General features: G+C 43.6%; 1 protein-coding gene across 1 annotated transcript in view; it reads left to right on the plus strand.

Annotated features, from left to right (window-relative positions):
* Positions 1-16,714, plus strand: part of Rrp15 (ribosomal RNA processing 15 homolog) — a 28,153-nt gene extending 11,439 nt beyond the window's left edge. Inside the window, exon 5 of the mRNA XM_048439490.3 lies at positions 16,270-16,714. Coding sequence (XP_048295447.1) covers positions 16,270-16,404 — 135 coding nt within the window. The 3' untranslated portion in view covers positions 16,405-16,714. The remainder of the gene's footprint in view (positions 1-16,269) is intronic.
* The last annotated feature ends 11,249 nt before the right edge of the window (positions 16,715-27,963 follow it).

Consider the following 27,963-nt stretch of genomic DNA (forward strand, 5'->3'; position numbering starts at 1 on the left):
ATCATGTTGTCTTTATCCATTGTCTGTTGATTTACTGTATATCCTAGTACTGTAATGTTGCAATCCACGTGGCGAGATAAGATGTCGTTGACATGCTGATTTCACGTCATTTCCTGTCTCTCTCCAACCCACTCTTCTTGCCTTCCTTACTCTTCTGCTAAGTGTCAAACCTAGGACTTCTGCATGCACACTGGGCAAGCACTCTACCATTGAACTGTACTCCCAGCCCCTGATCTCTATCTCTTTGAGTGTATGTTGAAGATTGAGATTGATGGAGAGTGTTGTGGTTGGTGGTTAACCTCTTTCCCATTAGGATGGCCATACCACAAAGAGAAAAGCTGGTTCTGAAATTAGCATGCTCTTGGTATAGCACATTGTTGTCATTAGCATAACGATTATGGGAAAGTTTGTCTCCCTAGCAGTAAAGAACCCAAATAGTGCATGTGTGGAAGATGGTTCTACTTGGGCTCTTATTTTGTAGTGTCTATCAGAAGTAGGTTTAGTGACATGGACCCCATATTGGGGAGTTCATACTTATTTTAAGTCTTAGGCTATAGTCACCCTGGGAACTTTGTCCTCATAGACTTTATAGCATTAGTGGGTTGAACTCCTGGGAGGTGGGAAGTAAATACTTGCTTTTTCTTTTGTTCTGTTAGTTTCAAAGTAATTTTCCATAGATGGCTGTCTGTGAACTGAGACACGCAGGCTCCTTTTCCACCATTTGAACTTGCTCTTGACCTTCTTCCCTCCAGCAGGCACAGTGTGTTCCGGAGTGGGTCTGAACCCAGAGACCGTGCTCTAGAAGCAGTTTGCTCTGAAGCGGCTGCATGCCACCAGTATCCCGGCACATTTTCTCCTCACTGTTTTTGTTATTCTGCTTTGGTTTCTTACTATGGACACAGAATCCTGTTTCTGAATATTGTACTTGAGTTTGAATCTAATTACCAAGGAGCTGTGCTGCTTGTGATAGCAAGCATTCATAGATGCTGAGTTGGTACTGCGTTATTCTTTTCAAGTCTTACACTAAGTAAATGTTGTTCTCTGCTTACTTAATAACCATTCAATTCTTTCACCGTTTGTAGTCCCCATCCCCCTTTCTGGACAGACCGCTATGAGAGGAGAATGCTGCTCTTTGAACAAGACCTCGTGGCAGCCACTGGGAAGCATGTGCCATAGTGGACATCCGTGTTGGGTGTTTATTCTCTTGGAAAACTGATGTGAATTGCTCCATTTCCTGCTATCTTGTTTCTGCTGCTGAGATGGCAGGTGCTGTTCTGACTTCTGGTTCTTTAAGGATCTTCTCTTTCTCCTTCTCATTCTGAGTTTGGCAATAGAATGCCCTGGTGTGGCTTCTTTGTTCTTTGTTCCATAGGCCATATTGTTCATCTCCATTGCCTTTTGGTTGCTCTTCTTTCTTTCCCTCTGTGCTTTATCCTGTGGGCTTTTGTAACTTCTGTTTATTTCCTGTCACTCTCTCTTTTCTGGGCAAGTTCTTTCACTTCTAGCCCTTATGCTGAGTGGAAAAATAAACCTGCTGTCATAGTTTTAGTTTGAGGAGCTTTTGGTGTTCTTAGTGTTTCTTTCTGCGAGTGCTAATTTTATTTCACAAGTATAGTATACATTTCTCTCTTTAAAAGACGAATTAGTTTTAATTTGCTTTAAATTAAAGGGGGGGCTTTACATTGTTTAATTTCATGGACTCAGTTTTGCTGTTTGCTTTGGTCCGTGTTTTTTCTGTTACAGGTCTTCAAATGAATGGTGATGATTTTCACTGCTCCTGTCTTAGAGTAGCGCACTGAGGAGTGGCAAGAGCTTACATGTGAGCTCAGGACTTGGTGGTGGTGGGCTAGGCTGTAGGCTAACAGGGAAAGCAGGTTTTTTAAAAGGATGCCCACGTGTCAGTTTGTTTAGGTTCCTCTTAGAACCCTCTATCTCTAGGGAATCAGTTCTGCTGTCCACTGCATTGGGGCAGGAGTCTTTGTTCCAGTGTCCCTGGAGCCTGGGTGATGACCTGTTTGTATAGACTGTCAGCCACTGCTCCTCCTGGTAGGCCTGTCATCCCAGTCTCTCCTCACCCTGACTCACCTCCAGAATTTGACTTGTCTTGATTCTCACTTTGACATCACCTTTACCCACTGGCATCGTTGCCACACTTTTGCCCAGTGCATTTCAAAGTTATGATTATTAATGTACATTAGCTGTACACATTCTTCTGATACTCTTCATATGTGTGTGTGTTGTGTGCATTGCCCATGGCTGTTCTCCCTTCACTCTCTCTTTCCCTTCCCCTCCCGTTTTTCTTAGTCCTTCTTTCTTTTGCCTTCAGATCATTGTCACTTTTGTTTTTGTTTTTGTTTGTTTGTTTTTTGTTTTCTGCATGTGAGAGAAAACCTATGTAATGCCTTTGCCTCTGATTTTGCTTCATTTTATTCAACGTGACGGTTGTTAGGTTTGCTACCTACAGTTGGCATAATTTTCTTTAAGGCTAAATCATGCTGCAAAGTGTACATATACTGTGTTTTATTCATGCATTTATTTCTTGATAAGACTGATGGATTTGGCACTCTGTTGAGAACAGGACTTCAGTAATTGTTGTGTGTCCCATTTGCCTGCCTACTTTTGGGGGGATTTTTTTGTTTGTTTATTTTTTTGTGCTCGGCTGATTGATTTCTTTCTCTTTGGTAAAGGACCACAAGCTGGATCATCTGACAGTTGTCTTTTTAGGAACCCCATACTTCCACAGTAGCTGTACCAATGTCTAGTCCCCCATATGCACAGAAAGACTGCTTTTCTTCACATCATCACCAGAATTTGTTATTTTTTGTCTTTTGGGTAATAGCCATTCTGACTGGGGTGAGTTACAATTTCAGGGCAGGTTTATTTTGACTTTATCAAATAGGGTTTTACTGTGTAGCCCTGACTTGACTGGAGTTTGCTATGTACAACAGGCTGGCTTAAAACTCACAGCGCTCTTCCTGCCCCTGCCTTCTGAGTACTGGAATTGAAGGTGCCACCAGACCCATGTCCTCAGTGTAGTTTTAACTTGTACTTCCCTAATGGCTCACAATGTTGGACATTTTTCATATAATTCCTGGATGTTTGTATTTGTTTCAAAGAGTTTCTGTTTAAGTCAGTTGCCCATTTTTCAAGAATTCAAACTACTGTTCTCTTGCTGTTAAGTTTCTGTATTACTCTTCTATCGGATGGCTGGTGGGCAGATGGCCCCTCCCTTCTTTGGGCTGCTGTGCCGCCTGCTGATGATCTCCAGGTCACTGCAGCAAGACTCTTTCAGAATATCAGTTGGCTTTAGACAGAACTGGCTTCTGCTTTTTATGTTTTTCTGTTTTCATTATTGCCACTCTTGAGTGTGTTGGAGTCAGGGGCTGATGCTTTAGCTTTTGGAGTCTTTGTGGTGAAAGCATGTCCTTGTTTGTTTGCTGTTGTTGTCTCAATAAAGATCACACTGTATAAACTGCCGGGTTGTGTGGACATGTTAGCATTCCTGACCATATGTGGGGCTGTTTCTTAGTTTTATTTTACAGTCATGTGTTATTATCTGTGAAATAGTTGAAGCTTTCTCAGGAGAAACAGATCAGCTGCTCCCAAAGGTCACTTTAGTGAAAGATTTTTCAGAAGATTTTTAACAGTGCTAAGAAATAAGTCATTTGAGTCACTAGTGACAGTTTAGTCCTTGGAGCTAGAGTCCTGAAAGTAAACCTGAAGGCTCTTTATGGACTCAGCTCGGGAGAGACAGCAGCTTCAGTTTAGGAAACTTACTTGTCATATGTAAAATTAGCTGTTTACTGTTATATATGTTTAGTTTAACATTGATAATGTCTGTCTTCACTCCATGGGGCTGGGCACAGAGGCTGACCTCAAGTGTCTTCCTGCATCACCTACCTTCCCTTCTGAGGCAAAGTCTCTCACCGAATCTGGCGCTTGCTGGTTTGACTAAACAGGTTCCCCAAAGTTCCCAGGGACCCTCCTGTGTCTGCTTCCTTAGCCCTGGGGTTTACATGCGTCCTCTCTGTGGCTGGGGACCAAGTGCAGGTCTTCACTCTTGTGTGGCCGCTTCTTCTTCCCAAACCAGCTGTAGCTCTGTCAGTCGGCAGAGGATGCACGCCATGGGAATCCACTGCAGCACAGTACACCTTTGCCTTCACTGATTTCACAGTCTTTGCTTTCCTTTGTAGAAATTTCCATGCTTATATGTAGGAGTAAGTCATTAACTGTTGAATGAACTACCCAGCATCTGCTCCTCGGTAATGGTGTCTCCTCCATTATTGGAATAACCTTGGTAGGTGATATTAAGGACTTCCTCTACCAAGTTCACTCTTTGTTGGTTTGTTTTAGATAGGCTTATGGAAAAACATAGATTAGTTGAAGTGAGAAGATGTAAGCAAAGAATATTCCTAACTCCCAAAGAGAAGTTTTGAGTAAAGGATTGAAGGTCAGATTTGGTGGTGGTTTGCTACCCAGTACTTCATTTACAAACAGGAAGAGGAGCCTCCGCACCATTGTTCAGCAAGCCGGGTGTGTTCCTGAAGTTGGAAAGACTCAGCTGGGAGAATGTGAGGATGTCAGCGGGAATTGTGACTGTCATGAGCGCTGTGCTCAGAATATCAGAACCCAGCCTGGGTTTAAAGCTGTTGTGAAGTAGATGTCCCATAAAGAGCAGTGTCTGCCAGTTTGCCAGTTCGCTGGTGTTCCATACCCCATGTAGTGGTATGTCAGTGTGCGGGCAGGGCTCCTACAGGCACCCGCATCGTGGTGTCAGAGTGTGTAGTCTGTACACCGTGTAGCAGTGTGTTGGTGTGTGGGCAGGCTCTGTAGGCTCCCACATCGTGGTGTCAGATTCTGTAGTATGTACATTTTAAATACCCCTCTCTTGGGGTGCTCTTAGGTCAGCTGTGTTTGGCTGTGCTTTTCAGGGACAGTGGTGTGTAACTGCTGGACATTTTTTCCCCACCTGTGGTGTTTTTGACTGATGGCTGTTGAACCCACAGGCAAATAGGACCAACACCAATTGGTTCTTTCCTTTTTGTTTTCTTCTCCGTAGAAGCTGGCATGGAAGGTGCTTGCTGATGGGTCATAAGGGGTTTTGAGGACATGGGTAGGATCAGATTGTCAATCTCATTCTTCTGTTTAGGGATTTGGACTTGAGTTCTTAGGGTATGATTTCTCCAAGTATATACTCTGGCCAGATTTGATTGTTTTCAAGGAAAACAAAGGAGGTAGAGGTGGAAAGGTAGTTTCAGAAGGTCAGCTTGTGGGAGACCACTGCCAGAATCAGCAAGAGGGGAGAAGCTCAACAAAGACCATGTGGGTTGGAAGGGGTGTATTAGTAGAGAAGAACCAGATTGCAGAGGCAGGTTGGAGGTTGGAACCAGTTTACCTTCAGTACATCAGAATTGTAAATGACTGGTTCACAGCAGGGAGACTCAAAACTGATAGTTTTTTTGTTTTTAACCGTAATTGAGAAGCTAAAAAGTGTACCATGTTTGGGAGGCGGAGACTTTGGGAGACGGTATTTGCTCCCAGTTGTAATCAGAAAGGAGACAGGGCGGTAATGACACATTGAAGCTGGCGTGGAGAGAAGCGTTTTCTAGTTGTAGGCATCAGCATGGCTGCAGCTGGGGAGGAGAGTGTGTGTGGTAGGGCCGTTTGTGGCAGGAGCTGATGGACTCCGGGTGTCTCAGTGGGGCCCGTGAATGATCAGACAGGATGCATAACATCTTAGGAGTGTTTCTGGTGTATAAATTGAAAAGTTCCTAAGTTCAGGGAACTGGTTTTCCCTAGACCATAGGCCTTCTCTGGACTAGGTAAGTCACGCCTGACATGGGCACATGTGGCTGGGCACTTTGTGTAGGGTGCTGTATGAGGAAGCAGGGAGTGCATTTGTTTGCAAAGTTAACTTGTAGAGAGTCATATGACAGTGGTTTTTCCAGACCAGATATGTACCTTCTGAAAGGATTTTTCTCTCAGATGATAAAATAGTCAATTTTTAAAAGAATGTATGAAGATAGCTTAGTTTATTTTATCTTTAAACATTGTGATTATTTCTTTTGCTCATTTCTTCAAAAGCCGGTAAACTGTGCTTAGGTCTTGTGGATTGTAATTCTTCCCCCAAAGCTGTACTTTAAATCTGAGTTTCCGAGGAGACTGTCGGCTGCCATTAAGGAGGCATTGTTCTGTTGACTTCTGCCCTTAGTTACAGACTTTCTACAGGATTTTCATTCCCCAGAAATTGACACTCCATCAGTTTCAGATGATTTTGCGGAGGGGAAAAGTGAGAGCTGGCCGCTTTCTGCGGGAGAGTTCCAGGATCTGTGCTGGACGAGTCCCGGTGCACATTCATACAGAACACAGTCATTTGCGGAGGCACGGCTGCTTATCTTTCTGTTTGTGAGGTTTTAACTGTCGAACAGAGATGGGGGGTTTGCTGCTGCTTATCCTTTCTCTCTTAAATGGCAGCCCCGGAATATAACCAGGCGTGCAGTGTTGAGAATGCCTTTGAAGAAGCAGGCGTACTTGCTGTCTTACAGCCCAGACCTTGCCCGAGTAGATACTTTTAAAACTGTGTGCTTCTCTGGTGCTTAGACCTGCTGAGTTCTTGCCCCTGAGAAGAACGCCTAGAAGGGAGGTCACAGGGGTCTCCAGGTGGCCTCAGCCTTCTCAGGACATTTCCAGTTGGTCTAGAGGCATAGAAACCTGGGAATGGGTAGGGGAGGCACTGTCCTTAGATTGCCTCTTGCCGGGCAGTCATCAGGGCTCTACTCCCCCTTAGGATCTGAAATGGAATGTGTGGAATGCCAACTTTGTAAATAATCCAGCTTAATGTTTGTTTACCGAAAATGCCTAAACAGTACAGTTTAGATCAAGCAAGACTCAAGCTTAAAATGAAGGAGCAGCGTCCACTACATTACTGTGGATGGGAATAGTTTAAAGTCGGTTTCTCCTTGTAGTCACTCACAGAAACATTGTAGTTATGGTGTAGAATATTATCCGACATAGACAGCAGCTTTAACTGGAAGGAGTTGTGTTTGGGTTGGGAATATGGGCTACGTGTGGAGGAAGAACCAGCCATCACACGGCTGTTGTGAAGATTCTGTCTTTAACTTGAACGATGCCTTGTCTGAGGCTGCACCCTGTCTGTTCTGTGAAGTCTGCACCCGTCTTTGTGCCTGTAGCACGTACTGTAAAATCTGCTAAGTATTTCCTTGTTTCTTCCTAAAAGTCATCATTTTGAACACCAGACGGTTAAGAGTCCTTATGGGGATGTCATATACTGTGTATAGTGACCAAGACCACAGATCCTGGAATTTAATGAGATTCAAAAGTATTCTTTGTACAGCCTGCGTCCTGAGGACGAGGAGAGCCGCAGCACCAAGTGTGCAGGAAGGTGTCTGTGTGCCCTCACTGCTCTGTCATGGCTGTTGCTACTTTGACTTGTCATTAGCGAGGGCTCTTTCCATTGTGCGTATTGTTTCCTAGAAATAATAGACAAAATGAACTGACACCTGCAGCCAGCATTAAAGGGACTGTTACAACTTCTCATCTGGGTATTGTAAATTCAGAGGTTTCTAAAATACTTCAGCAAAATTTAGATTTGGAACATTCTTACTCATTTTTCATGTGGAGTCTTTAACGATAATTCTTAATAAAGAATAGAGTTTCAAGAACCTAGAAGTTTGTCTGCTTTGTCTTGCTATTATTTAACTACTGCTTAGAAGGCTTCCTTAACAAGAAGCACACTGCAGGTTTTTTTTTTCACTAGGGGCGGGGCGGGGAGAGTTGCAAGACAGGGTTTTGAACTCACAGAGCTCTGACTGCCTCTGCCCTGAGTGCTGGGGAAAAGGTGTGTGGAGACTGCCGAACTGTTTAAATCAGGGTCTCACTTTAAGAATGTGACCAGATCTCATTAGAGGATCACACATGGGTATGCGACCCAGAACCTCGGTGAGAGCAGTGGGACTGGGTGGGAAGTGTCTCTGTGTGCTAGGTGGTGTGCAGGGTCCTTTCTTACAGCTGCTGTTAAGCGTAGAGACTCCTCTTAGAGTTAAAAAGCCTAAATCAGAACCAGTTGAGACAGTTGAGTTGGTTCACCCTGATAGCGCTCAGTGGAGTCTGGACTCAGATGCAGCATGACTCCGTCCCTGCTGTAGTCACTGTGCGACAGCTGTTGGTATCGCTGCCTGCATAGACCTGATTGAAGCCATGGTCCAGAGACAGACTAGAAAGAGGGATGGGGAGACAGCTGTTAGTGTCACCACCGCACAGACCTGTGGTCCAGAGACAGACTAGAAAGATGGACAGGCAGGCAGCTGTCGGTGCCCGCGGCCTGCATAGACCTGATTGAAGCCGTGGGATCAGATACAGACTAGAAAGAGGGATGGGGAGGCAGCTGCAGCCTGGATTTTTCCCTAGGTCTCTCATCCCTGCTTTTGATGTTGAAGATAATAGAATGCCTGTAGAAAAGTCTTTGTAAATTTACCTGTTAGAATCTACTTTTTAGTTGTTTTTTACAAGAGATTAGGATTTTTCTAGAAAGCACATATATTTTTTATTTATGCATTGTGCACTAAATACAAAATGTAGACTACCTCCTTACATGGTTTATGAAAACTCTGAAGTAGGAAGGGAATCTAATAGTGTGAGGGGTGCCTGATTCTCTTATTGGGTCTGTTTTATTTATGTTTTGCTTACCCATATTTCTTCTTATTTAAATTCTGGTTACTGATTAATTGAAGACTGTAGCTATGTGTACACCGAAGATGATGATGATGATGATGATGATGATGATGATGATGATTTGAGACAGAGTTTCTCTGTATCTTTGGAGCCTATCCTGGAACTCTGATGTAGGATTCCCCCCTGTATGCTATGAATATGTTTTATTACCACTGGCTAATAAAGAAGGTTTGGCCTATGCAGGGCAGAATATAGCTAGGCATGAAAACTAAACTGAATGCAGGGAGAAAGAAGGTGGTGTCGGGCAGATGCCATGTAGCCGCTCAAGAAGCAAGATGTGAAGTGACAAACCACAAGTCTCGTGGTAAACTATAAAATAATAAAATGGGTTAATTTAAGATGTAAGAGTTAGCTAGCAATGTGCCTGAGCCATTGACCAAACAGTGTTGTAAAAGGTTTTTGTGTGATTATTCAGGTCTAGGTAGAAAGGAAAGGAAAGCGCAGTCTCCATTTACAGAACTCATTCTGTAGACCAGGCTGGCCTTGAACTCAAAGATATTCATCTGCCTCTGCCTCCCAAGTGCTGGGATTAAATGCCTGTGCCACACCACTGTCCAGCACCAAAGATTATCTTTTAAAAATAGGATTTTGAGATATTTCACGTACCATAAAATTCAGAAGATTTCGTTATAACTTTGAGTACCAAAATCCAGTCATGGTTAATATAATAGATTTGTTGGTTTTATCTTGTCATTTCTTTTAGCCCAGTAAAACAACTGAAAAAACAAAAACAAGCAAAAATGCCACCAACTTTAAAAGAAACAAGGTGGTTGTTTTGAAGAATTAATAATGAGTGCATGGGTTTCGTTTATTCCTGTTTGTTTATCATTGTGCCTTTTTAGTTGTAAGCCAGAAAGCAGGAGCTAAGATACTGATGGGATGTATGTAAGACATTTTGGCACAGTTAATTCTCGGGTGTGCCTCTTTGATGCTGTGCTGAAGCACATTGGGTATGTGGCCAGAAGGTTCCATGAAGTGATGTAGCTTCCCAGGTTAGAGGGGAAATTAATTGGTCAGTTTCCTTTGATAGAAGTATGTGCCCTGGCCAGATAGAGAGGACATGGTTTGGGGATGCAAACTTGGGGAGGAGATAGTTAGGTCCGCTGCTTCTCTTACTGCCTTGGTTACTGATACTGCATGAAACAGGAGTGTCATTGGAGGTTAATTACCTCCTTCCAGTCCATCTTACTAGCAAGCATTTTGAGATGTGCTGAAGTTTCTGAAGATGGGAATCGATAATCTCTCCATTTAGTCACCTCCGTCCATGGTAAGGGAGCCTCCCTTCCCTGTGACTTTTGTCCATCTTTTCAAATGCCACAGATGTGGGACTTATGAGTCATTTAATATTTTCAGTCAGTTACTTTCACATTTTAATGCTTAACTTTGCAAATGTGGCAGTAAAAATGCCTATAACCTGGTCTCTGTACCCTTTAGGGATGGCCTAGTTTTTAATTGTGGTATGGAATATACAAATGCAGCTTTTGTTTATGGTGCATTTGTGTAACTTTGTAAGATGTGTAGCTATTTCACCTTGCCTGCCTAAGGTACCTGATTGATCTAATAAAAATCTGAATGGCGAGCAGCTAGGCAGAACAGGGATAGTAGGTCTGGCAGGAGAGAGAACAGGAAAGCTGGCTAGCCAGCTGGGGACCAGATAGACAGACAGACACAGAGAAAGCAGGAAAGTAGGACATACAGAATAAAGGAAAGTAAAAACCCCTGAGACAAAACATAAAGGAATAGAAACAGGTTAAATTAAAAGAGCTAGTGGGATAAGCCTAAGCTAAGGCTAAGCATTCATAATTAATAATAAGTCTCTGTGTGTATTGGGGAGCTGGTTGGTGGCCCAAAGAAAATTCCAACTACAGTTTTTATTTCAGGGCTTCATGTTCTGCAACAAGGTGTCCAGCTCAAATATTTGCTTTCATTGTCTTGTCCCCTAAAATCTCATTTTTCTCTAAGGAGTTCTGATAGGACCATCTGTGTATTGTTAAGTCTTTTGTTGAGTTTGATGTATAGATACATTCATATTCCTTATTTGGACTCAGCATTGGGAAAGGCAGTTTCCCAAAGATTTTCTTACTCAGCAAACTTGTCCCCTTAGACATTGGATCAACTTATTCCCCGTGTGGTTTCACAGTTGTAAACCCAGGTTTTTCGTTTCTGTTGTGTAACTATAAATAGGGATGTGCTTGAAGACTTTATGATCAGTTGGCAGAGACTATTAGGTATTTCGGCCTCCTAGTTTGTTGTGAAGGTATCGAGGGCACACTTGCTGCTTTGTTTGGTCTTTGGTTATGCTAGTGAACTTGAACTTAGCCATCATTCTAAGACATTGAGTGGCGAGGGACGTTAGTAGTGTGTGAGTATTACCTGAGATGCAGTGCTACGGAACTAGACATGTGAGCAGTGGTTTGGGATAGAAGTCACCACACAGACCTGAGGAAGGACTGCTGCGGTGAGGGGGGCAGAAAGGAGTCCCAGTAGCTGTAGTCCAGTGGGCTCAGGCCCGGAGCAGCAGAGCCTGTGCTTCAGGAGGAGCAGCTCTGCGCGGGGGAATTGGATTTTCTTTGAGAGCTCTGTACATTTGACTTGGTCTAGAGTTAAAGGTCACTTAATTTCAGTAACTTGAAAGCTCTCTCTCCGCTCTCTAGTTCTTCATCATGTCTACCTAGTTTCTTGATCTTATCCATTACTTGATGTGGAAATTGCACACATTTGTTTGCTTGCTCGTTTGAGGCTGGCTTTGAATTTGTGATCTCGCTGTTTTAGCTTTCCAGTGGTTAGAAACATGGCACGTGTCACCACGCCATCACAATTGGACATTTGAGGTCTAAACTACAGCACTGTGTCCCCAGCTTCTGTCCCCAAAGGTTGCAGGTCAAAGCTTTGAGCCACAGCCTGTAGAGCTCTTAGAAGGTGGTGGAGCCTTGAAGAGGTTGAGCTTATATGCGGAGAACTGTGTTGCTGGTGGCATGACCTTAATGAGCTGCTGAGACCCCCATACCTTTTTTCCCTTCATCCTGTACTCCCATCCTGCTCTTCTGCCTCACTGTGGAGATCTACCTCACCATCCAATGGAAGCTACTGGCCGTGGATGCAGGCTCAAACCACGAGCTTAGTTACCCTTCCCTTCCTTGGCATTGTTTGTCTACAGCAACACAAAGCTTGTGTAGCTCCTGCTAAGGTTAAATCCAGCTGGACGTGTGTAACATGACTAACTCTAGAGTTCGTTATTTTTACCTTGGTGTTAGCCATGATGCGCTGAGGCCGTGATTGAGTAAATCCTTCCCTTTAAGGTGTTTGTTGATTTCTAACAACAGCAAAACCCAGTCTTACTACAGTTACCTCTAAACCCAGTTAAAGAATTGATCATTTCTTGTAATATGAAGGAGCCTGCTTGTTGGGGTTTCTGTCCTGCCCTGTACCCCACAGCCTGCAAGCCCCAGAGAAAATCAACCACAGAGATTTCTATAAGTTATAAAGCTGATTGGCCCATTAGCTCAAGCTTCTTGTTAACTCTTGTAGCTTATATTAACCCATCATTCTGACCTATTTTAACCACCTCAGTACCTTTTCCAGCTGGCAAGTCACATCCTGCTGCTTCGTGGTCTGGGTAGGAGTGGGAGGAATCAACTTCCTCCTTCCCAGAATTTTCCTGTTCTCCTTGCATCATTCCATTTCCTGTCTAGTTTTCCCGCCTACATCTCCTGCCTGGCCAATCAGCGTTTATTTAAAACATGATTGACAGAATACAGACAATTCTCCTGCACCAATTTCTTCAAGGAAGTATAGAAGTCTCTTGAGTTTTGTTCTTGTCTTAAAAATAATAAATCAAATTGTTGCTACTTCTTTATTGTAAAGAAACTAAGCTCTTTGTTGTCGTATCTTTAAATATTTTTAATCACATGGATTTATTTACTAGTTGTATATACATGCCTCTGCACATGTGTAGAGGTCAGAGGACAACTTGCAGGGTCAGTTAGTTCTCCTACCATGTGGATCCTGAGATTGAACTCAGGTCATCAGGCTTGGCAGCCATCATCTTATTTCTGTTTACCTGCTAAACCATCTTGCCAGCCTCTGATAGCTTCACGTCTGGAATTCACCTCAGCCTTTCTCCTGTGGCTATTTTGTCTGTTTATTTGAGATAAGAGTCTCACTATGTAGCCTACCCTGACCTCAATTCAAACTCCCAGGGATTATAGACAGGCACGTCCTACCGTGCCTGGTCCTGTTCTTGTGTTAACTTGTGATCATCCGGTTTATCTTTTCATTGTGGATACTCTAAGTAGAGTGCTCAGTGCTAAGATTGTTTATGAAACACTCATAAGAGCAATGTAATTTGCTCAGATTATAATTTGTATAGAGGTTATTGTAAACAGGGGCTGGGGTTGTAGCTTAGCTGTCAGGGTTCTTGACCAGTATACACAAAGGTCTGGATTTTAGTCCCGAATGTCAGAAGCCATGTGTGGTGGCACATGCCAGTAATCACAGCAGTCAGGGGTAGAAGCAGGAAAATCAGATGTTCAGGGTCATCCTTGCCTTTCATAGTTAAGTTTGAGCCCAGCCATATACACGAGCCATGTGGATCCCCCTGCAACTCCCCTCCCACCCCCCGCCCCAAGAACTTAAACCTAGTCAGGCATTTTCTGCATATTTTAGCATTGATTCTGCTGTGCGGCTGCTGTGATAGAACGTCTTAGAGATTATGGTGCACCATTATAGTGCATTCCCGTGAATTGTGCAGAGATGGGGACTTGGGAGCGTCTTTCCATGCTTCAGGGCTGACTTATCCATTAACTCCTGGAGTTGACTAAACTGCTTCGCATCGTGGAGCCTCAGTTTCCTTGCATAAGATGAGAGTGGTGATTCCTACCTGGCAAGAGAGTTGAAAGTGTGCTATGAAGCATCTAGCCACACGTGCAGACTGGACAGCACGGTGAATAAAGTTAAATTGTGGTGAAATCATGGTTAAAAGATCCCATCGTCCTTGGCAGGATGAACCTAGAAGAGACCTGGAAGCTGGAGAAGGGGTGGTCTGGGTGTGTGTTTTCACTTTATTTATTTAGCTTTTAAGGTTTCTTTGTGCGTATGTAGTTTTGGAAGTCACGCCCCGCCCCCCCCAACTCATTTATTTTAATATAAAGCTGGGTTTTGGTGTTCTTTTTCCACTCTGCAGCTTCTAAGCCAGGGGCCTCCATACTTCCCTGTATTCCTATTGGGATATCCTCTCTGGAAGGCCTCATTCTCCTTTGAGATCTCTCGGATTGTTCCCTGGTTACCTTTCTGCTATTTAAATTATTTGCTGTGCCATCTGGAGTTGCTCCCACGTTGGGTCCTGCATCTTCTGGTTCTTGCATTTTGGCTCCATTCTCTCTTGCTAGTGAAGACACCTCCAGGCTTTGTCCAGTACTGACAGAAAGGCTGGTGGCTGGGTGATAGGATCTTTGTCCTTGAAGTTACTGCTGCAGGCATCCCTTAGGCCTGATGTCAAGTTATTCTAGAACTTTCTTCTTCCTTGGCTGCACTGATGACATCCTGTTTTGGTTTCTGTCCTCTGGAGTCCTTCTGACAAGGACTGCAGGGAAGTACCTTTGTGCCCGTTCCCTCCTTACACTTGAGGAATAATGTGTGTGAACATTGGACTCCAAAGCATGGATTGTAGCCTCTGCTCTGATCTTCTCTTTGAACTGCTGTTCTGCAGCCTCCTGGACTGGTTTCTGCCTTTCTTTTTCTTCTCTTTGCCTCTTTTTGTATATGATTTCTTAGTTGATCTTCTCACCCTTCCTCATCCCGTGTGTTTTAGCTTCAAGCCAGCCTTGGTTACCCTTCATGTCTCTAATGGGCACTTTAAAACTGAGTGAATCTGAATTTAAGTTTTTGTTGCCTGTTCCTGTAGGCTAAGCTTGCTATATTTTATTCTTTAAACATGAATTTTAGTTATTCAAATTATAGACTTTGAAGTCTGTTTAAAATAACACAAGTTTGAAAACCCCAAGACTATCTGGGTTACCAGTCTATTGTTATTGACTCTCAAAGGGTAATACACCAGGAACTTGAAATCACCAAGCACTTTGCTTTTTCACTGCATTTTATAATTCTAAGTTGTTGATAAATTTAAAAAAAAAATTGAATTGTAACTAGAGAGTGGTGGCTTGTGCTTGTAATCCCAGAATTTAGGAGACTAAGGCAGGAGAATTGTTATGAGTTGGAGGCCAGCTTGGGCTAAAATAATTTTTTTCAGTATAACTTGGGTTGTAGCATGAGACCCTAGTTCAAATCCCTTTTTTCTCTTTCATTGAAAGCTTTAAGTAATTAACTTGGCTGTGACTGTTGATCCCAGGTGCCTATCAGGAGCAGCTATTTCTTAAGGAGACCAGCAGGGGGAATGTGGGCTAGAGAAAGCCTGGGGTAAGAGGGCCTGGCTGCACACCAGTCTGCAGCATGGCAAGCCTTGCCCTGTGGTGTCCACAAACAGCGCAGGGTTTCTGGTTCTCTGCACTAGGATCATTGCAGCTGGGTGTCTGATACTTGTCAGTCTGATGCCTGTCCAATACGAAGTCAGTTCCCATCTGCCAAGTCTGTATGATGCCTTCCTTGCCCCTTGGTTCAAGTCGTATTTTAGTTTTCATCACAAAAATCTAGAAGTGATGCAGTAGGACCTTTTCCCCCTTGATACGTAACGGTGAAGCTTCAACAGTTAGGTAATTAGCTTGTGAAACCATGCGAACATTCTGATGTCTTTTTTTCTTTTAAAATGCTTACTACTTCGATAGGGCCCCAAATGTGATAGATTTGCACAGATTGGCTGCACTTCCTGTCACAGGAGTGCCGGACAAGGGTTATCAGAGAAATGGGTTGCATTACTTACTTAGTGCCACAAGATGGTGCTGTTTTACCATGAAAGGAAGGCTTGTGTACTTAGCTCTAAGTAGGCAATCCTGTGTCAGAATGGAGTGAACCGGCTACTTAGTTTGTTGCCTGCTTCAGTTATTTATAATCTTGGCATATTATTTAGTCTCTGATTCCATAATGTGTCAGGTAGTGAGACCGTGACCAGAATGAGGAGTATTTTGTTCACATTTTTACAAAATCTGGACATGGTACCACCTTGAACTCCCTTCAGGCCTCTTCTCTGTTTAGTGCAGTTGGGGTTAAACACCTTTGTTAGACATCTGTTAAAATAATTGCCAAGGATTTTCTAATAAATTATCACTGGAGGTTAATTAATGTTGTCCAAGTGGTTAAGAATTGTTACCAAGTCTATATTTTACTGCATTTCTCCCAACTCCAAATTATTTTGCTTTCATGTTTCATTGGTGAAATAAAATTTTTTCACTTTACTCTGTGTTTGTATATACATGAGCATTTTATATAAAATCAGTTTTATGTTACCTTGGTTTACTCTCATTTAAAACTACACATTGAAAAGTTTGTTTTGAAGTATATAAGTTTCAGTTTTTTCCTTATGATTAAATGGATATGTGAAAATCTTGATTCTGTACATTTTCTCAGACTGAAGCCAAATCAGAAGAGGGCCCAGGGTGGAAGATTCTGCGAGATGATTTCATGATGGGAGCCAGTATGAAGGACTGGGACAAGGAGAGTGATGAGGCTGCTGGCGGCAGGGCAGGGGCGGCCAGTGACTGAGCGGACTGGGAGCCTCCAACTCTACTCCAAAGACGCGGCCTCTGACTGTTGGGAGCCAGGAGGCCGTTATGAAGTACCCGGATTCCTGAGAACCCTGCTCCAGTGCCTCCTGAGGTGCAAACTGTACTACAATTGTGTTGGTACTACTTACGTAACTGAGGGTTTTCCAAAATATTTGTACAAAGCCATTTTTTGCTTTTCTGAACAGTGATGTGCATTTCTCCAAGACCCTCCATGTGAGCACACACTGATCACGCACCAGAGTTTCCAAAGTGCAGTCCTACCTGTAATTAAAGTGAAGTTGATGTCAGAGGCTTGTGTTTGTGCTCAGTTGTGGGAGGTGATGTCCTATATCTGTTGTAGGGAGTGACTGATAGCATTTGTGTTTATAAGCATTTAAGAAAATATATGTAGTAAAATTTCAAATTATAACATTTTTTATTTGAATGTTAGAAACACTGATAAAGCAGTCTAATATCCATCCCAGATTTCCATGGAACTTGACTTAAGTTACAAAATTTGAAGGGAAATGGGCACTGGATGTGACACGTTCTCTTTGAGAACTTCTTTCCATAAAGTGAGCCCTGCTACCACCCCTGTGCACGAACTTGCATTGCTGTTTACTGAAGCCTAGCCCTGCCCAGGGTGTGCTGGAGCACGGATGTTTATGTTTTCAGATCGCTCAGGGACTACACATATTTTCTGACTACAGGTGAATCAGCCCCTGGCTGGAGTCTGCTGTCAGAATGGAGAGGACTCGCCCATAGCGCCTGCTTATTCAGAATTTATGTGTTGGATTAAATTGTGTTGCTGGTGTCTTTAGCATTTTAATCTAAATAACTGTGGATAGGTTTTCCTCAGTCGTAATGCAGGAGGAGTGCTAAGTTACCCGGATATGACACAGCACAGAGTAACATTTCAATGTAATACAGTGCAGCAGATTTCTGAAAAGCTTGTACCACCTACAGACTTCCTGCTCTTCAGAATGAAAGTCATACTTCATTGTCTTCTGTTGGCATTTGGGCCATACTAAGTGTTCGTAGTTTTTTCTGAATCTCATGTTTGGATTATGAAAGTGGGTGAGTGGCTGCTTAAGAGAAGTAGTCGTGGTGTGTGATTCGTGTTAGCTGAAATGCAGGTAAGGAAGGAAATGTTCACAGATTTATTCTTTCAGAGGGAAGTTTATTCTGTCATAAAATCAAGTTACCGCTGAAACAAAGTGTCACTTGTGAGAGACATAATTTTGTCTGGTGGACGTGTCTTCTAGGTTTTAGTGTCTTTGGGTCTTACTTCAGAATACTTTAGCAGACCCAGGTATGAGGAGTCTAAGGTAAGCGTGTCTGTATGTAATTCTTGAGTCAGACTCTGACGTACTAAGGTTGTACTTGGAAATCTCCATCCTCCTGCTTCAGCTTCCCAAAGCACCACCACACCCGACTGGGTGTTGTAAATTTTTGCTGCTTGGCCTCTGCACTGCGCGCGCATTTCCAGCTACGTTCAGATTCCTCTATCATCTAAGATTTTTAAGTCTTCTCTTGTTCTACATTAAATTCTATAAAGAAGAGACTCACTGTCTTCTGTCGTTGTTATTTTTGTTTGTTGATGTATCCTACATGTATGTGTGTTTTGCCTCCATCTACATCTATGTGCCATGGGCATTCAATACCCGTGGAGGCCAGAAGAGGGCATCAGAAACCCAGGAACTGAAGTTACAGATAGTTATGAGCCACCATGTGGTTGCTGGGAATTGAACCTGAGTCCTGGAAGAGCAGCCAATGCTCTTAACCGCTGAGCCATCTGTCCAGTTCCATTACTATTGCTTTTATAGATTTATTTTTGTTTATGTGTGTATGTCTCTATTTAGGTATGTACACATGAATGTATTGCTCTTGAAGGCCAAAGAGGTAGTCAGGTCTCCTAGAGCTGGACTTAGGCTGGGAACTTCTGGGAGAACAGCCGGTGCTCTGACCCATCTGGAGTCATCTCTCCAGCCTCAGAGGTCTGTTTGTTGGTTTTGTAACTAGATTAATAAAGTAATTAAATAAGTCTTTAGGGGAGGTTGTTTAAAATACTAGTTATTGAACCTATAGCCTCATGCATCCTAATCAAATACCTACACCTACACACACACACACGTCCATACATACATGGGAGGTTTGTATGTGCATACATGAGAGAATATGTGTTTATGTGTCTGTGTGTAGGTCAGGGGTAAATATGAATGTTTGACTCGGTTGCTCGTCACTTTATTTTAGGCAGGGCCTTGCATTAGACCTGAAAATTTCAGATTTGTCTAGACTGACCAGTTGGAATTGTGTTCGAACATTGACATGCCTTGCTATTAGATGGTTGTGGGCATTGAATTCAGGTGCTCATAATTGCATGGTAAACACTATCGACGAACTATTTTCCCAGTGTACGAAGTAGGAAGTGCAGTAGCCAACGGTGTGGTGACGTCTTACTCCCCTTTTTGACAGTTGCAATGATTGTTCTGTTTAAAGCATGGTTTCTCCTTCGCTATTGTTTGAAAGTCAGAAACAATACCTGTTTCGGAGTGAGAATCATTTGAAGTCATTGTGATAGGTTAGGTTTTAGCATGGAATTGGAGTGCTGACTCATTTTCAGAATACATAGTGTTCTTCTTTACTCGAGAACTATTTAACAGATTTTAAAATATACCTTCAAAACTCCTTGAATAGAATAGCTCTGAGCTATCTTTGGTTCAGGCGAGCCAAGGATGACTCATTAAGAGTTATTGAAAAGCAAACAGATGAGTAGGGCTGGAGAGATGGCTCAGTGGTTAAGAACACTGGATGCTCTTCCAGAGGACTCGGTTCAGTTCCCAGCACCCACATGGCAGCTCACACCATCACACAGTCACACATGCAGGCAAAACACCAATTCACATAAAAGTCAGTTATTAAAAATCTTTAAAAAGTAGATTCATGAAGAAGGGGATGTTTAAATTTTAGGAATGCTGTAGGGCTTTTTGATAAATGTGTTCTGTACAAGTGAATGTCTAGTGACCATCAACTAATTGTGCTATCTGTGGGAGTCTTTAGGCTACGTGCAATTTATGGATGTCCAGCAAAGGCAAAAGCAAATATAACCACTGCGTCGCTCAAGACTGTATGTGTGGATGGAAACAGCAAACGTGCAGAAAACACGTTCTGCAGCGGAGAGCTGAGAAAATGCCTCAAGTAGAGTCTTGCAGGAATGTGAACCTTTCTATAACAAAGATAGGAGAGCGTGTAAGTAAGCTAGCCATTGCAGACTTTGGGCAGCCTTCTCCCTTGTGTAATTTTTGGTTGTTTGCATTATGTAAAAGAGTCATGAGTGAGATAGGAAGGACCGTTTCGTGACTGGAGTACCATGAACTGTGCTTGGTGTATCAGTGTGCTGTGCTCCGTGAATTCCACTTCTAAACAAGGGCTTACAGGTGCTCCCTCACAGAGAGAGAGACACACACAGAGATGTAGTTCTTTTCATTTTTGAATAAAATTTAAGAGTTAGCATTGCTGCGTTGCCTAGGCTGGCCTTCGCCGCCTGTGCTCAGGGAGTCCTCTTGCCTCAGCTTCCTTGGTAACTAGGACTCAGGGTGTATCCACCTGCACCAGACAACATTGGTGTTTCTTAAGAGACATATTGACAGGTAACCAGTGGTGTGTGTGTGTGTGTGTGTGTGTGTGTGTGTGTGTGTGTATTTTAATGAACTTTTACTTATTTTTGGCTGGGTATTTTGCCTGCATGTATGTTTGTGCATCATGTGTGTGCCTGAACGTCCTCAGAGGCTGAAAGAAAGTCTTGAATCCCATCACTTATGTACCAACATGTGGGTACTGGTGACCAAACCCAGGTCCTCTGCTAGAGCAACAAGTGCCCTTAACTGCTGGGCCATTGCTCCAGCCACCCACCGGGTTTTAACTGAGAAGTTTTAGCTACTGACATTTATTGCCTTGTATAGCTAATAGAATTTGAAAGTGAGTTCACACATCTTGATAGCATTGAATGGACAGCTGTTTTAGGTGCTATGCTCTAAGTTTATGTATCTTGTTTCCAGCGTAATAAGGAGTTATTTAAAACTGTAATGATGAGAGGGTGAGTGGCTCCTGAGGACAGTGCCTGAAGTCGGCCGGTCCTCACACACACCCCCAACCACAAGAAGCTGCGGTGATGGTATTTACATTTTCTAGTACTAAGGGCCTTCGAATCAGAAGCCTGTGCAAAGCTGTGGATATCATGTTTTGGTGCTGTGTGTTAGCTTTGTTTTTGCTGGCCTCACTCTTCCACTTGACAGAGGATGCACCCCATTCATTCCCCCACGTCATCCACAGAGATGGATCCTCTTTGTCACTTCTGGGGTGTCAGGATGCAGAGGAATCTGAGTCCTACTCATGTTATGAACACAAGGACTATTTGAGCAGGCAGAAAAGACTAATTTTGGAAACATGAGTAAACTATTCCATGCCTACAATCCCCCCATTCCTTCATGAGCAATCTACTCCATGCCTACAACCCCCCCCCATTCCTTCATGAGTGAACTACTCCATGCCCCTGTGCCCATTCCTTCCTGACGCAAGCAGGAGTCCGCAGTGTGACCCGCAGGGCGGGTGCCTCTCACTGATGGCTGCAGCAGAGCCGGACTGAGTGGCGTTTCTGAAGCCCTGTTAAACATACCCTCCTGGGGACCTGAGCACAGATTAAGGAAGGGGAGGCGCCATCAGTGCGCAGTAGTGCGCTTAGAATGGTGGCGTGTTGGGACACAAGGTAGTGCCAGTGGAGTGTACTCGTCACAGTTCCACAGGTGGAACATACCCACTAGCTGTTCTTAAATGGTCCCTGATCCTGTGAGCCAGTACGTGTGTTCTGTCTTAGAGGGCCTCAGAATTTTCCATCTAGTTTACTGAGCATAATTTGGGGACTTACCATTGGTGGCTTTTTATGTAGGTAGTGAGTGAACCTCTGGTGTAGTGTTACCTGAGGTACCCTCTCTCCGTTTCTAATCCCAGCAGGAGTCCACACTGAAAGACTGACCTCAGCTGAGGTCAGCAGACATATCCCAGCAGAGTGAGCATAGCATCTTCTGGTGACAGATGCGGTGTATGTCTGCCCTCTGCACCGTGGTAGCCACGGGCACAGAGAGGTGGCTGGTGGCCATTTTAACTGTGGGTAGAAATAACAGAAGAAATACATTTTTAATTTTGCATTAATATTTTCAGCACATAGCTACTCAGCATGTGTTGACTCCGAAGATAATGAAGTTACACAATATATATATTTTATCTGGTTAAACGTGCGATGAATTTTGACATTATATTCAGTGCTCGTTTGAGTAAAACAATGCCCAGATGCCACTGGGCACTTAAACACTTGGTTCCAGCTGGTGGTGCTGTTTGGGGAGACTTAGGAGGTGCGGCCTTGCTGAGGGAAGGATGGCACACAGGCTTCATTCTGCTTAGTGCTTGCAACTCAAGTAAACTTTCAGCTTCCTGTTCCCCTCTGCCATCATGGAATCCTGTCCCTCTGGAGCAACAAGCCCAGACAGACTCATTTTCCTTGGCAATGTTGTATTACAGCAGCAGAAAAGCCAGGAACGTGTGATCAAGTCTGTGTTCATTGTCTCTCATACTTTCTTGAATGGAACTTAGCCCATATATACAAGTACTACTTTAATAGTAATCGAGCTGTCCAGTAGAGCTTTAGAAAAAGGTGTTGTACTTTAAGTCTTATCTCCATATACGCACGAGTAGGTTCTGGTGCATCCTGAGGAATTTACCAGCCTTGACATTGGGCACCATTTAAGTGATGAGCTTCCCTGTTGCAGAGATCTATCTGAGTCTGTGTCCCTCCTTAGGACATTCCTTAGGAAATGCCTTTAGCTATCTGAGGGTTCCTTCCTGCCCCAGTGCACATTGGACCTGCTGCCAGAGCAAACGTTAAGACTTGAGGGGAAATAGAAAACAACACAGTGGGTGTTATTAGCCCAGCCGGTTTAAATGATGAGGTGTTAACCACATTTTGTATAAATAACAGTTTCTCTAACCCTGGAATCATTATACTGCATTTTTAGTGCAATCAGTTCATAAACATCAAAGTGGGAACACGAAATTTGTATGGGGTCAAGACTAACTGGGCTCGTCGTGGAGAGACAGCTGAGAGCTATGTCCCTGTGTGTGCGTGGGTGGCCTTGCAGCTGTTGGTCAGGGCTACTAGACAGTTGCCTCTTTGCCTTTGTAGAACCAGACCGGTCTTAGGCAGAAAGCATACCCCGCCACGAGAAGGACATAAACAGTAAGTTGACATCAGCAGTGAAAACAGCGGGTTGGCAGCCAGACGCAGCAGTTATCCCAAATACTGGGTAGTGGAGGCATAACCTCTGCACAATAATATTTGTCTTTGTACAATAGCACCGGGTTCTCTGAGTGTGTAACCAAGGCTTGGGTCCAAGAGTGTCAGTGTGTTGTTATCCTTCACAAGGGCAGCCGTGCGAGGAGCAGCTGGGCAGCACAGGCTACTGTGACCCCTGAGTGCCCGACTTCACAGTCAGTGACAAATCTGCAGAGGACATTTTCAGAGATGCCAGCATGGTCACTCGCTGCCCAGCGGTCCATTGGTTCGCCCTGGAAGTCCCTTTCAGGTCAAGGTCTCACAGGAAATGCAGTGTTCTGGAATTGTTTTTCATAGATCAAAAACCACATAACAAATTCTTGGGTTTGGGGATGTTAACGTTACCTGAAGATTCTCTCTTTCTCCCATCAGAATGATCACTGAAGACATGCAAACATACCAACGATGTCACAGGAACTGTCATGGATAGAATAGGTGAAAATTTAAATGTCAGATGTATTAGAGATAGATAAATATAGTGAGAGCTTTTGTAAAACTGATTTTTCAGAGTCTGGGAGATAAGCCTTACATTGAGAAATACTAATAATAGATGAAATACCAAAAACATTGTAAGGAGAGTTCGTCTCAGCAGGTTGACCAGTTACCCCAGGAGATCATGGAAGCCTGACCCCTTCCTTTCTCTTCCTGCTTCCCTGTGCCTGGTGATAGATAGTAAAAGCTGATTTTTAAGTGGGCACCTGTGATCTTGGTTTATTGTCCTCTTCAGTGTGTTTGTGCCCTCTGTAATTTCAGTTACTCCTGGACAACCATGTTTCAAAAATATTAACAGGAAAATTTCAGGAATAATCCATGTGCTTTAAGCTGTGTGCTGTTCTGAGCAGCTTGAGAGAATGTTCACTGCCCTGCCTGAAAATGAATTAGCTTTTTGTCCACTGTCTCTACTTGGCATGTAGGAGCAGCCATGTTGGTCATTGTATTGCAGTGCTTGTATTTAAGTAACCCCAACAGTGGCAAACACAGCAGCGAGTGCTGGCAGTTGGTGCCAGAGGCCAGCTGTGGAAAGGCTTTCTTTAAATGAAAAGATGAAGTTGTTGACTTAGGAAAATGGCAGAGGTTGCAAAAAGATGGGCCGTACGGTGGGCTACTTTTAGAGTGCACATTTATTTTATTGCAGTGTATTTTAGTAATTATTTTTAATTAGATGCTGAACCTAATTATACACAGTAACCATAGGTAAGTATACAGAGGAAGAAAGATAGTATAAACAGGGCTCGCTACTTTCCAGTTCCGAGACAGCCCTCCAGGCGTCTTTAAATGTCGCCCGTGGATAGAGGATGCCTACTGTGTTAGCCGCTACCAATGTCTCAGAGTAAATTAGATTCTGGAGAAGAGAGCACGGTGTAAGTCAGTGGTCTTGTGTGACACGAGCTTGTGGGACAGTGTGAGAGAGACACTCAGACTCCGACAAGAGATGCCGATCCTCCTGCCAGTGGCAGCCTTGAGTTCTGTCGCCCCCAGTGTGCGTTTTAATCATTGAGGTCAGTTTATTGCAGTTTGTTGCTGAAGAAGCCATTACGTGCCTTGCATAAAAGTTTATATTTTGATTATCCGAGTGCAGTCTGGCACCCACGGTCTTAATGCTGAGATGCCTTGGACTGTTGGCTTTTGCTTAACATAGTGTCTGGCGTTTTTTGTAATGTGTTATAAAGAAGATTCTAGCTTAGGATGTTAGCCTCTAGGCCATCACAGCCGACTCAAGCATACCTGAGGATGTCCCGCTGTTGACCAAGGGTTTTTTGTTGTTGTCTATTTTGAAGCAGTGTTTCTTGTAGCTCAGGCTAGTCTCACCAGGAGGATGGCCTTAAAATTTTGACCCTCCTGTCTGTCTCTTGAGTGCTACCATGACGCCTGTGCAGCAGCACAGCCTTTTTATCTTCTGCCAGGCGTCAAACCTAGGGCTTCCAAATGCTAAGCAAGCGTTAGTCCAACTGAGCCGCAGCCCCAGCCCCTGACCCAGGGGCGTTTTCTAAAATGCCACACTTTAAAGACTGAAATTTGTATTTTATGTGCAGTAATACAAAAATATCCTTGAGTTGAAAGGATTAAGAATGCTGTTTTTAAAAGGGATTTATACTAGACAAGTAATATGGTTTCATATCAGGCGATGTAGTTAACTGTGAGGAAAATATTAAATAGATTGAGAGCATGTTGGGTTTCTGGACATTGGAACTTGTAAAATACCACCATTGTCCCCCAGGTGGCAGAGTTTCTGCTGTCATGGAATCCTCTGATGGAATTTCTTTCCTCCACAATCTGAGGAGGTGCCTTCTACATGAGAGTAACTGGCATTGATTAAATTGTTACAGCTGGCCAGACAGACCCTAGAACAGAGTGTTCACTAATGATCCTATTCAACATGAAAGCCTAAGGCAGAGCTTTCTCCAAGGAGCAAATAAAGCTAGTCATCTGTAAGGTCCTTTCCGAGTCACTGAGGCTTGGGTCACCATGACATACTGTTTTTGATTTCTTCCTTTAGTTGATGGATAGCTTGTCATTTTTTAGGAATGGTTAAGATGCCTTTGTTTTTCAAAAGACATACAGACCATAAATTGTAGAAATAGTGATCACAAAACATTTTTTCATGTTCAACTCTTTCAGGTACATGATGTTAACTTTCCAGAAGTTCCTGGTTTGTGGGAACAGCGGCTTTTAGTAAACAGGAAAGGTTGACCTGAAAAGTTAGTGTTATGTGAATTGAGCATGTGCAGGGCAGAGAGTAACTTACAGGAGCTGCTTCTTTCCTTGCACTGTGTGGTCCTGGGACTGAGCTCGGGTTGCTAGGTCTGGTGGCAGATGTGTTCCCTACTGAGCCAGCCCACCAGCCCCATTACTGTACCGGCACTAACTGGGAAGGCACAGCCCTTGTTTCTCACTTCTAGGGTTATCTATTGTTCATTTTCCAAAGTGTTTTTATGATTACACTGAGTACATAAGATGCCTGCTAACCCCCATCTTCCTTATGTATTAGTGGTGGAGGATGTGAGTGTGTTAAGGTCAGGGGACAATGTGGACAGCATCGTAGAATCTGTCCTTTCCACCTTTGCACGAGTTCTGGGGACTAAACTCAGGTGAGCAGCTTCTAGAGCCAGCACCTTTGTCCTCTGAAGCATTGTGCCGGCCTCATCTGTATTAATTATCCATTTTCTTCTCACATACGAGATCAGCTCGCCTACAATCCCACACTTCTTAGAGACTTTGCCTTAGTGATGATGTAGTTTGATATGAATTGCTAAAATTGTAGAGCACATATTTTCGAAATGGAACAGTGAAATGATGTTGAAAATCCACTGCTTATGCAAAGGCAAGGCCTGGGGACATGGAGTGTCACGTGGCCCCTGTAACTGGAAAAGGTGAAAGCCGGAGCCATTCCTACAGACGGATGTTTGAGAGTGGGTGGCTTCCTCCTCACGGGGCATCTGGGACAGCCTTGTGACACCCTGCCTCCTTGCGCTGATGCATTTACAGATTGCATCCTCTTCCCAGAATGCTTGAGTTTGTATGATAAATGTGTGATTAATTTCATTAATTGGAACTTCATTGTCTACAAGTTCTCGAACTTTTCTGAGTTGAAGCAATCACTGAGTTGTGGTCAGGACTCTGAGAGCCATCTATCTAGTCATGCTTCCACAAATGCTTATTAACATATACTTTTACTTCTTAAGACACTTATTTACCAGTTTTTCCACCAGTCATAAAAGCCACAAAGAGATTTTCTTTTTATGTGATTACTGCTGTCCTATGCTTTCTGCTTTATTTTCATGTCTTTAAATTGCAGAGTGAGGCAGTAGAATGGCAGAGTTGCATGAAATATTGTCTGGTGATTTTGCTAGTAGAATTGTACATATTTGGAATTTCACAGTCTGAAGCTCCCTGAGGTGAAGGATGACAAATTCATCTGCAACTTATGTATCTTGAAAATGCTTCCATGTGGGCTCTGTGGAGATGGCTCAGTCAGTAAAGTTCTTGCCTTGCAAGCAAGAGGACCTAAGTTTGATCCCCTTAAGCCCACATTAAAAAAAAAAATAGTCCTTCATGGTAGATGTGTTTATAATCTGTGCACTGCAGATGTGGAGGCGGAGGATCCCTGGGGCTCACTGGCCAGTCAACCTAACCTATTGTACAGTGAGTTCAAGGCCAGTCACATACCCAGTCTCCAGAAAGGGTGGGTAGAGCCTAAGGGATGACACCAGAGGCTGTCCTCTGACTTCTACACACAAGCCCCCAGTACGCACATGTATCACCTATCAGCTTGGGCATAGTTCATCAAGAGTGCAGGTACCCGGTAGCTGGGGCTGTCTCCCTCTCCAGCCTTCTCTAACATTTAGCTATGCCTTTAGTTTCTTGACTCTAGTGAAATCCATTCACTAAGACAACAGTTAGCAAGTGGCGTAAGCACACAATGTGAATCCCGAGATGTAGGGCCAGCAACAGAATTCCCACTCCTGCTTCTATTATATACCACCTGTGTGGTCCATGGAGACACTAGACAGAGCCAGGGCACTGCGGATGAGCAAAGTATTGGGGCCAGACAGAAATTAAAATGAAAGAAGAGAAGGCACATGACAGAGAATAGGGTTAGGGTCATCATAAATTCATCTGGTAGAACACAAATGGGAATGTGTTTGTGTGTGTGTGTGTGTGTGTGTGTGTGTGTGTGTGTGTGTGTGTGTGTAGGCCAGAGATTGGTGTCAGATGTTTTCTATAACACACCCCCCACTCGCCATTTTATTTTTTAAGCTAGGGTCGTTCACTGCACCTGAAGCTCTCTGCCGGCCAGCAAGCCCCAGGGAGCCTTCTGTCTTGTCTCCCCATGATGCTGCTACACATGCACCTTGCAGCATACAGCTTTTATGTCGGTGCTGGGAATCCAGCTAAGGTCCTCAAGCTTGTAAGGACTTTACTGACTGAGCCTCTTGACTCCTTTTATTATTTTATGTTTCTACAGAGAACTCGTTAGGCCACGGTTAAACTTGTTTATTAAGAGGTACATAGATCCTGGGGGGTGGGGGGACTAATACAGATCAAGCATTGTTTTTAAATTGTGGAATCAAAGATTAACTCATAGAGCGGTAATATGGCTGTGGGGGTAAAGGCATGGTGACCTGAGTTCCATTCCCAGAATCCAAATGGTAGAAGGAAAATAACACAGTA

Source organism: Myodes glareolus, chromosome 5 (assembly GCF_982192425.1).
Source record: "Myodes glareolus chromosome 5, mMyoGla1.1, whole genome shotgun sequence".
Classification (NCBI taxonomy): domain Eukaryota; kingdom Metazoa; phylum Chordata; class Mammalia; order Rodentia; family Cricetidae; genus Myodes; species Myodes glareolus.